This window comes from Agelaius tricolor, unplaced genomic scaffold (assembly GCF_023055355.1).
Source record: "Agelaius tricolor isolate 1412-34295 unplaced genomic scaffold, bAgeTri1.0.p SCAF_74, whole genome shotgun sequence".
Taxonomy (NCBI): domain Eukaryota; kingdom Metazoa; phylum Chordata; class Aves; order Passeriformes; family Icteridae; genus Agelaius; species Agelaius tricolor.
In genome coordinates, this window is record NW_027269334.1 from 923,865 (window position 1) to 935,242 (window position 11,378).

At 48.7% G+C, this 11,378-nt stretch overlaps 1 protein-coding gene across 6 annotated transcripts in view; it reads right to left on the reverse strand.

The window, feature by feature from the left end:
* KCNA5 (potassium voltage-gated channel subfamily A member 5) overlaps positions 1-3,890 on the reverse strand; it is a 198,906-nt gene extending 195,016 nt beyond the window's left edge. For all 6 annotated transcript variants that reach the window (XM_071418033.1, XM_071418034.1, XM_071418031.1 and 3 more), the window contains exon 1: positions 9-3,890. In XM_071418033.1, the coding sequence (XP_071274134.1) occupies positions 1,571-3,472 (1,902 nt within the window). In that variant the 5' untranslated portion in view covers positions 3,473-3,890 and the 3' untranslated portion in view covers positions 9-1,570. The remainder of the gene's footprint in view (positions 1-8) is intronic.
* Positions 3,891-11,378: the final 7,488 nt, after the last annotated feature.

Below are 11,378 nucleotides of genomic sequence, written 5' to 3' on the forward strand. Positions count from 1 at the left end.
CAACAAACCTTGAGCAATGTTGACAATCAAGCCTTCTCTTCTCTGCTACTCTTGCTGTGCCACAGGATGTGGGAAAGGCATGGACCATCCTTCAGCAATACAACAGAAGTTGGAGGGGGAAACAGAGATGTCCTTTGCAAGAGAAATTTTAAGAAAACTCTTTGAGCTAAAGAGCAACTTTTTGTCAGTCTTCAGAGTTAGCTGTGATCCTGATGAAGGCAAGGTGTCACTCGTCTCTCAACACCCCAACTGTAAAATCCACAGCACTGAGAAGGTTTTGTTTGGAAATACAAGAAACCAGGGGTGTGTTTTGATGAAAAGATGGTGCTTTTCATCCGTGTCCAAGAGAAAAGCCACACGACGGTTGTTGAAGCAGAACAGCACGCCACGTTCAACTCCTGAAGTGCCATCCACTCCCAGTCTGAGAGAACTAAAACCAGAGAACTGTGTACACAAATGGTGTGTGCATACATAAAGGTGACTGATACACATGCTCAAGCAATCTGGAGTACAATGAAAACAGTTCTGCAGATATTACACTCAGTATTCTACTTTCTCATTGTGCCTATCCACTCCCTCATGTTTTTGATCTGTTGTGCACTTGAAAATCTGTTCAGATCACTTTAGATTTGTTGTGCACTAGATTTAAACCAGTAACAGCAGAAGAGTGTATTTTTTTTTCCTTTAGGTCTCAACAATATAACAAAGATAAAAAAATGTAAAACCACAAAAAAAAAAAAAAAAACCAGAAAAAGAAAAGTTGCACATACTTTTTTGAGTGAGGCCAGTAAGCACATGACTGAATGACTTAGAAATTCTGAAACAGGAAGGTAACTAATAAATTTATAAAGAAGTATATCTACAATATTTAATAATTTAAGGCTCACAAGAAACTAACATATCAATGACAACAGAAGTTTTCTGCTCTAGGGTTCAAAGCACCAAATTCACTTCACGTACAAGATAACCAGATCTGTGCTGATCACTACTGGAAAACTCAGAAAGTGCTGATTTGCTAATGTTCCTAGTGCTTTAATGCTATCATATTTCACAGGAATAAGAAATCTCCTTTCAACCATAAATACAGTCATACAGATACAAAATATATTTGAATAATTCCAATTTGAAACTGTAATACAAAACCCCTCCACCTCCTCCCTCCCATCCCCAATCCATTCATTCTCCACACACACATCCCCCCAGTTCATTACACTAAACTCAGGAGCAACTGAATTGGTTACAAATTACCCATTCAAAACCAATGACCATTTGCTAAAATAAGTTTCTAAAAATTAGATTTTTCTCTGTCATAATTTACCAGCTCCTGCATGGAGTGTAGCTTATTCTTAGTCTATTTTAAAAATAGGTGACCCTTTGTGTCATGGAAAAAAACCACAAAAACATGTATTCCTGGAGGACTGCTCAGGATAGTGATCAATTTATAAAATACAGCCTTATTGACTTTTTTATGACTTAAAAAACTAATTGGTACTAAAAGAGTAATTGGAGTAGCAAGTTTCTGACACCAGAAAATCCTTCTGCCCCTCTGAACTCTAACCGTCTCCTCTCCTCACAGGTCTGTTTCCCTACTGGTGTCCAGACAGAGAGCATAGAGGGATTTTCTGAGATCTACATTACTTTTTGCTTTGATATTTGCTTTCTCTAAGGAGCTGGTGCCATTGTTGAACTCCTCACTGTTTTCCAAGTGCACAACAGATTTGTTCAGAGAGTTTTTGCTGGGTCTTCTCTTCACTTCTCCCCCTGCAGTGCTGCCCTGAGCACTACTGTGTTCATCTTTGAGGATAGCCTGCTCTTCGTGGTCAGTCTCTCGGTGGTAGAAGTAGTTGAAGTTGGACACAATGACAGGGACAGGGAGGGCAATGGTGAGCACACCAGCGATGGCACACAAGGAGCCCACAATCTTGCCCCCCACAGTGACAGGTCTCATGTCCCCATAGCCCACAGTAGTCATGGTTACCACAGCCCACCAGAAAGCATCAGGGATGCTGGAGAAATGAGACTCGGGGTCATCAGCCTCAGCAAAGTAGACAGCACTGGAGAAGAGGATCACCCCGATGAAGAGGAAGAAGATGAGGAGGCCCAGCTCCCTCATGCTGGCTTTCAAAGTCTGTCCCAAGATCTGCAGCCCCTTGGAGTGCCTGGAGAGCTTGAAGATCCTGAAGACTCTGACCAGGCGGATGACTCTGAGGATGGCCAGGGACATGGCTTGCTGCTGGCCCCCACCCCCATTGCTACTGCCAGCCCCGGGCTGCTGCTGCTCGTGGGCCAGCTCGGTGCCCAGGGTGATGAAGTAGGGGATGATGGCCACGATGTCGATGATGTTCATGATGTTGCGGGAGAACTCGGGCTTGCTGGGGCAGGCGAAGAAGCGTACAAGGAGCTCAAAGGTGAACCAGATCACACAGGTGGTCTCGATGATGAAGAAGGGGTCAGCCAGGCTACTGGGTGGCTGCATGGGTGGGGAGTCCCCGGGCGTGCCATTCAAACCTCCACCTTGTGGGGGCAGAGGTACGGGCATCTCCCTCTCGTCTCTGAACTCGGGCAGGGTCTCCAGGCAGAAGGTGATGATGGAGATGAGGATCACCAGCACGGAGACGATGGCGATGGCCCGGGCTGAGCTGGAGCTCTCGGGGTACTCAAAGATGAGCCAGACCTGGCGCTGGAACTCATTGCGGGGCAGGGGCTTCTCCTCCTCTTTGATGAAGCCCTCGTCCTCCCGGAAGCGCTCCATGGCCTCCTCACCCAGCTGGTAGAAACGGATCTCGTCGGCGAAGACGTCGATGGAGACATTGACGGGCCGGCGGAGCTTGCCCCCCGACTGGTAGAAGTAGAGGATCCCGTCGAAGCTGGGCCGGTTGCGGTCGAAGAAGTACTCGTTGCGGAGCGGGTCGAAGTAGCGAATGCGCTTGTCGGGGTCCCCCAGCAGCGTATCGGGGAACTGGTTGAGGGTGCCCAGCTGCGTCTCGAAGCGCAGCCCCGAGATGTTGATCAGCACCCGCTGATGGTGCATGGGGCCCGGGTTGGCCGTCGCCGCGTCCTCCTCCTCGTCGCCCGCCGCAGCCATGGCCATGCCCCGGCGGTGTCCCCCTTCCTCGGACGGCCCCATGTCCACGGCGGGGCGCGGGGCGCGGGGCGGCGGCCGCGGCGGCGGCGTGAGGGCTGCGCGGAGCTCCGCCGGCCGCTCGTCGGGGCCGCTTGCGCCGCCGCTGCCTCCTGCGCGGGGACCCGGCGGGGGCCGCTCCCGCTCCTCGTCCCCCGCGGGCGGCGGCGGCGGCGGCGGCGGCGGCGGCGGCGGAGGGGTGTTCTCCTTGCCGTCGCTCAGCTGCGGCGAGCCGGCGAGGTGAAGCAAGTTGCCCCGCCAGCGCGCCCGGCCGCCGGCGGTCGCGGCATCGTCGCCGCCCGCGATGGCCGTGGTGCCGCCGTTCTCCAAAGTCACCAGCGCGATCTCCATGGGCAGCAGCAGCAGCAGCTTCGGCGGCGGCGGGAGGCAGGCGCGTCTGAGGCGGCGGGCATGCTGCGCTCGCCGCCCCGGTGCCCCTGCCGCCGCCGGCCACCTCCGGGCGGCCCCGCTGCCCTGCCTTGCCCTGCCCTGGCCGACCCGCCTCCCCTCACTGCGCCGCCGAGCGCGGCCGAGCGCGGCCCGGGGGAGCCGCCCGGGGACCCGGATATGAACGAGCGATCATTATATTATGGTCGCTTGACGTCAAAGAGGATCCCTTCTGCTCCGCGCTCCCGCGCAGGCAGCGGCAGCATCCCCCAGGGAGCTGGGATGCCGCATCCCCCCGCGCCCCGCCCCGCCCCGCCCCGCCGAGGGGCTGCGCGTCGGGGCGCGGACGCGCTGGGGCAGCGGGGCCCGGCCGTGGGGATACCCACAGGTGCCCGGGCGAGGGATGCGCGGCGGGGGCACCGCTCCGGAGGTGCGGGAGGCCGGGCGCCGGCCGTACGTGCGCCCGGGCAGGGGGCTGGAGCTGCCCTCCGGGCCGGGGGTGCGGGGCACAGCGCTCTCCGCTCCGCATCCCGCGCCCACCGCGGCGCCGGGGGATTACGGGGCGGCCCCCGCGCGTGGATTTGCTCGCCGCGAGCGCTTCTGGCTGCACACCCCCTCTCGCCTCTAATGAAAATCAAACTGAAAGCCCCGGGGATTCTGGGCTCCTCTTGGCGTGTGTCCCCCCCTCCCCATTCCCCAGCTGAATAAGAACAATGGAAGGGATTGCTTTGCGTTGGCTCTCCCCGTTTCTGCTCCCTCGAGTTTCTCGCTGAATTAGTGCGGTTCCAAAAGGTGCTTCCCAAGCCAGCAAACGACATTTCTGCCGGGCTGTTTTCATGTTAACATTTGCAAACACTTTTCCCATTGATGCATTCTTAAACCCACATCCAAGGCTAAAACATTTCAGTAGATGCACATTTTATTAAAGAGAAGCGAGCAGCTTTACACAATGATACAATTTCAGTTCAGTAATACAGTCAGTGCTAAGATCCTACTTGCTATATTCAAGCCATAAACTCATGTATTCTACTTAAGGTCTGCAGGGAAATACACTAAATATGTATATAAATATTGTAGGATTAGAACCTATAGGTATATATACTCTTGTGGAGTTCCTGGTTTTCTAACAAAACTGATTGCGACCATTTTGCCTTCCAGTTGGCATCACAGTGACATTTTTTCTTAAATCCTTATGTTACCACTCATAGCTCCATCAAACACTTCACCTAGATTCACTGTGACTAGTGGCTTCCCCCTAATTTAAAACATTACCTCTGTGTATGAAATCTGCCCAAAGATATTAAAAGCAGTGCCAAAATAGAAAACCATAATTGTATTAAATGGTTTCTGTAAGTGGTGGCTTGCATTTTATCTCCGAGAACTGAGCACAGAATTGCCAACCTGTTTTGCCAGTGTGCCAGTGAATAAACAACAGCTTTACACACACCAGTAATTTCTAGAAGCAAAATTATGTAGCAGATAAATTCTTCTTTCAAAATAGCGGCCCTTTGATTTACAGTTATTTAATGGGATAACATATTAAACCTGCAAAATATAGGATAACACCCTCTGGGACTAGCAAAACCCATGATAAATACAGACACACCACAGACACAGCTGTGCACCCCAATAAGGAGTGGCTGATCTGCTACCAGTGCATATCAGGGATTACAACCAGAGTAGGGCTTGCACACTCGAAAACTACTCTGGTTTTCCAGCTCTGTCAGCAGGGCATTTGCCCTCCAAACATTGCCTCAGGAATAACCATTTATTATTTCAGGAGAAAACATCCTCAGACATCTGTGATGGTGGGCACCACTCAGAGCAGAATAAAATGTAGAGAAGAGAAGAGCAGTAACTTGCTGCCTCTCAGATGTTTGTATCCATTCTGCCATTCCTTTATCAATAGCAGGGAATGCCTGGAAGGGACCATACCAAATTTAAGTTCTAGTTCAAGTTTGTAGCTTTTCTAATTATCAAGTTGCAGTGTTCATATCCTGAATTTGAAGGCAGATGGGATTATGCTAAAGTGCAAAGAAAACTAAAGACTTGCCCAAATTCACTTGGATTAAAGCCTTGCAGAAAACCCTATGAAGAAAATGTACATTATTAATTGACAGATCAGAAAAATGCAGCTGCTTGTACAGCATTTGAGTAACTTGTAGCTACTTTCTTTGCAGCTTTAAAAGGTCTGAGAATCTATTACGGTGTCTGTATGTGTGGGTACAAAAGAAGAGCAGAGAAAAGTGGGAGGATGATGTTAAAGGGGAAGGAACATCTACTCCAAGCAGGAAATTTTAAAGGACAATTTTTATTTAATAGCCCTCATTTTTTCAGCTCAGTGTAAAGACAAACTCTTGAAGAGAGTTTGGCAGCAGAAAGCCAAGGTACTGGAGAGAAACGATGACAGGCAGACTAGAGAATAGTACTGAGATGTGCTACTAATGTTTTAACCAGGCAGTCCCTGAAAAGAATTTATTTGTCAACATTTGTATTTGTGATTTAGCCAGAAGTTGAACACAGGAAATCAGTCCTTTACAATCCTGCATATCCACAACAAAACCTAGCATTCACTGCAGCACCCACTGTGCCATTCCATAGCAGGTGTGGCTGCTAGGAGCTGTCTTCAGTGTCCCACAGCAAGATGAAGGACCCATCCCACGGAGAGGTCCCATATGCTGAGAAATGAGCCGTGGGGACTGTCTGCAAGGGCTGCATTCACCTACCCACACCCAAACTCACTCATACACGCACTACACTCTCTGGTACCTTGACCGAGGACACCCTGGGGACATCAGTCTTCTCACAAATACTACCTCTTGGGCCATCCCTGTCACTGACAGGGAGTGGCAGCATAACAAAAACGAAAAAATGATGCTGAGCAGTGAAGAGGGGCACACCAAGCTCTTAAGGCTGCTCACAGCCCTCCTCCTCCTCAGTGCTGATGGGAATCCATGTGCCTTCCTCCGCACATTTTGTGGGTACAGGGACCCCAGGGTGACATGGGTGACTCCCTTTTTTCCTTTTCCATATGTTGACTAAAAAAGGCGAGGTTGTGGCAGATGGTTAGGAAATCATCTGAAGCTGAGAGGAAACCGAAAGGGTTAAAGGCAAATCTGTGCCTCTGCCACTTGGTTAATTCCTCGGCAGCCTCATCCAGTGCTGAGAGGATTCAGGCCAGAGGGAGGCACTGCCACAGTCCCGAGGGGAGACCCTAGAGAAAGGGTTTCCTGTCCAGGAGGATTAAGTACCAGGCCATTGACAAATCACAATAAGCATCTGGATGGAGATCTCCATCTATCAAGCCCTAATCCATGAAGCTATTTATTAATGAATTCAGCACATTCACACTGTTCTATATATAGGGCTGGCTATCTTTCTAAATGTTTGGCTTCTAGGTGGTTTACATCTGTATCAACAGATTTTTATTTTTTGGGTGAAGCAATCTACTGTATTATGCTTTTGCTTGTTTAATTGCTTAGAGTAATTCTTTTGCCTTAAAACAAACAAACAAACAAACAAACAAACAACACAGCCATGTTTTCTATTAGTATATTAAAAAATCCAATAGCTAAAACCCAACCATGTCCCTGCATTTTATATTGCTTTGCAATTTTAAGCCCAAGTTCCTCTAGAAACTTTCCATCACACAGGGATGGAAAAAACATTAAATAGTAATTGATTTTCTTTTCTGTATTTTGTTTTGATTAAAATGAGAATCCCTCTCATTTATCTTCAGAGAGAAAGTAAGCACAGAGTAAATGGTCTGCTTAATTCAAAAGTAATTTGATTAGAACATCCATAATTTACATTGACTGGAACAGCAGGAAAGATGCTGAGCACAACCAGATATCAAGCTAATTCATTTCAGCAGCCTACTTGCACTATGCTTTACATCTTGTTCATGTAAACTGCTCGACGAACATCTAATGACCCACAGTTTGTAAGAGGGAGACTTACACACCACCGTGCCCTCAAAAGTCATCTGTTTGTAGGACTGAATAACACTCCTGCCCCCAGCAAACATGGCTGTGGAGCTGAGCGTGCTGCTTTCCACACAGCTGTGTCAGCCTCATCCGCATCCTGAGTTGCTCCAGCCTTTGTCACTCAAATTGGTAGAACCAGCATTTGGCCCAGAGGTTTTTCACAAATCCAGCTGTGACAGGGTATTTTCAACCCATCCTCAAAGCTTTGGACTCTACCAGACAGCATGAGCCATCCAAGCTTGCAATTTATAATTTCCTGCCCCTTTTGACTCCCATTGCTTTTCTGTGGTGTAATATTTAATTCCAGGGACTTGATTTTAGAGGGGAAATCCCATTTGGTGTCTTTACTCTCTGTTAAATTCCAGAAGCACATAGCTGTGCTTTCAGGTTTTTTGTTACAACGAGATTGCTCAGGTGGACAGTTCCAATTAGGACAACCCAATTTTAAAACAGGAGAACAAAGACAAACAACGGCAATCTGAAGGAGTAACCTACAGAGCCTCTCAGCTATACCACTGCACGTTTTTCTTCACTGCCTGTGCAAATACCCTCACAAGTTAATTTTGCTTGCATCAATGCTTCTGTAACAGCTGTGCTCCATGCCATGCTTTCCATACAGTTTCTGTATGGAAAGCATGGTGTTTCTGGCAAAATCAATCCCTCCTTATCATTTGACTGAAAATACTTCATTTTCATCCTGTGCCATCAAAGTCATACCAACGAAAAGCTCTTACTCATTCAAGATCAGGCCATTCACTCAGGCTGTGAGGAAGAGGAACAGGAATAAATCAAAGGTTTCATGTCTAGAACAAGTGGTGACAGTGGTGTCTGAATTGGGTGATCAGTCACTTCAAGCTGTCAGGTGACAGATTTGTACTTTCATGTTTTGTTACCACCTATGTGGCCAGTGACACTCCAGAAACCATTGCTTTGTCATACATGGACACAAATTAACCTGCATAGGCTGCATTAAAAAAGATAAATGGCATGTTTACAAATTCATGTATTTTAAGAGTGGAAAAGCAAGGATTAACCTCATTCAGATTCTGTGCTCATTTCCAATTTTTAAGCAGTCATGAATCAAGGAAAATCAAAATATGTGATGGTTAGTCTGGTATAAAATTATGAGTGAACTTAGTTACTACATCCTGAAAACATTATAGTGAGGGGAAAACTGAGGTTGAAACCTACTCATGTATAGGAAAAAGAGCATTAGAGTGCTTGTGAGCACAGAAAATTTAGCCAGCTGCAGGAAATGCTCTACCATAAAACTAGGGGGCCAAAGGTACTGATGGTTTAAGCAGGAGAGTGTAGCATTGTGTGTTTTATAGAGGTTTTGTTGCAAAGTTGGTTATTTTTTGTAAGTCGAGATTATGGTTTTGTGAGGAATGAAATCCTGGAGATGAGAGCTCTTTTTCAGAGTAGTAATTGGTAGTTGATGTTAGTGAAGTTGATAAAGACTTAATTTGAAGTGTTGGTCTGTTAAACATTGAATGTTACAGTTCAACGACTTGCCTTTAGTTGCCGTTATTAAATGTTACCATTTTACCCTGTATTTGCATCTCTCCCCATCATACTCTGCATTTGTACCCCTTTCTGTCTCACCCATTGGGAACCACTTCCCCTCCTCCCCTGCTCCCAGGAGGCCTTGCACCTGGACTGAATTCAAATGAGAGGCTGTGAGAACTATATGAACCCTCTCAAAACAACAAACCAGCACATAAACTTTGACTTTAACCCACCAGAACCACACCAAGTCACCCACTCTTGACCAGAGCCGGATTTCGTCCTGTCACCATAACTTTGATAGGACCCAGCTTGGAGGATACCTCTGGGCTACGAGTCAATACTGCAGTTCCAGCTCTGCTGAAAGACAAAGCTGCACTTCTCCTTCTCAGCGTCGTCCAGTGGGAGCAGCAGCAGTGTGCGCGACCCCTCAGGTTCCCTACCCAGAGCTGTCTTTAATAAAGGCCTTTTAAAGGAGCTGGTCTCCTGGCCCTATTTATCACAGCTTGGGGACTCGTCCGGGATAGTCATACCCAAAGAGGACTGAGGACGGGACAGCTGCCTGCCCTATTGGGCCTCCAGGGATCAGCTGGCTATGCCAGGACCTTGGAAGGCAGCCTGGGACTAGCGATGCAGAGGAGCACTGGGACCTGGTAAGAACTGGTGGCCGGAGGTGGAGGCGAGCGAGTGGGGAGTGAGTGAGACGGGGGCTGGCAGCTCGGACCCCCAAAGCGAGTGGGGGCCCCCTAGTACCGCGTTTCCGGACTCCCGCGAGGGGGCTGGCCAGGAACGGGGGAAGTGAGTGGAATTGGTGGTTGAGGTGCCTCCAAAAGGGGTAGGACGGCCCCCTCTCCTTGGTAGGAGGGGTGCAAGGGAGGGGCCAGAGGGAGCTCCAGTGGGACCTAACCCCGGGCCTGTGTACTGTAGGGGTGTGAGGGAGGGGCCAGAGGGAGCCCCATTGGGACTCCCCAGGGAAGTGAGAGAGTTGAGCCTGTGAGTGTAGGTGAGATTCCCGTCCTTTTCCCGAGTGTGTGAGTAAATTCCCCATACTTACCAGTGTGAAAGTGAATGAATGCTTGAACAGTAAAAGAATATTAAGTGTTGTTTTGCCCATCAGTAGTTTTCATTCGGGTAGGGGCACCTTAAGATTTCAGTTAAGAACCAAATTAGAGTCAGTATGAGAAAGTGTTTGAGTAAAAGAAGAAGATTTGGAAGGGAAGATGAGAAAACAGAGAAGAATATTCCCCCTGATAGTTGTCTTGGGCAGATGCTTGATCAATGGGACACTCAGGAGGCCACAAAAAGCTTAGACAAAATGAAAATGATTCACTATAGTATGGAAGTCTGGCCTAAGTTAAACCTGCAGGGGGAGTAGCCGTGGTATGGGACAAGAGATTCATGGATGTGTTCCCAATTAAACCAACACCTGAAAACCTGAGAAAGTCCCAGTCTTGAGCAGTTAACATATGCTGCATGTTGGCAGAGAGATATCACTGGCAATGAGGTTATAAAAATCTGTAAACTACAAAAACAGGAGGAAAAGAATGAGGGGAGAGAAGAGGTTAGTGTTAAGTGAGACCCCCTTGATTACTTACCTCCTCCTCCGTTCCCTCTTATTTACCCGGCTATGCCCCAGACTCCTCTCCCAGATCCCCCAATTTTACCTCTGGCCTCTCCATCCCCACAACCAGCAGCCATTCCAATCCCATTACCACCGCTGATTAACACCCCTGTGGTTAATACCCCTACCCTGACTTCAACTCCCTTACCTGCTCCAGTTTGACCTTCGGTTTCCCCCATGTTCCTCCCTCACAATAGTTTGTCCCTGAGTTGTTTGTCCCTTGTTTTCCCACCAGCGACCTGTCTTTTAAGGCGACCGATCCCCTAGTCCTTCCCCTTACATCCTTATAAGTTTATCTCCTCCCTCCTGGTGCTGCCCAGTTTCCCTGTCCATCATTGTAACCACCCCCCCTTTATTTGGAGAAATTTCTGTGTCAGTTATCCCTTACTTAGGATATGATTTGTCTCTTGAGCCTTTTCCCTCCCCTATGCAATACTTATTGGTTCAGTTGTGTCCCTTGCTCCTCCCCTGAGCTTCATTTATTGGTTCCCTCGTGTCTCCTCCTGTCACACCCATCCCCTTTATCAGTGCCTTCCCAACGGTCTTTCCCTGACACCGTCACTGGTCCCACCTGGGACAATAAAGCACCTTGGCATCCACACGAGTATCTGCTCTCTCCTTCCTTTTCCTCAGTGCTTCACAGTCCCACTCTCGCCTGCGCCACCCATGCCGCAGACGGCACCACTACCCGGGGTTCTTGAGAAGAACCTGGGAGTGGTGGAATCCGTGGTCTCCTCCGGCCACACACCGGGAGCGG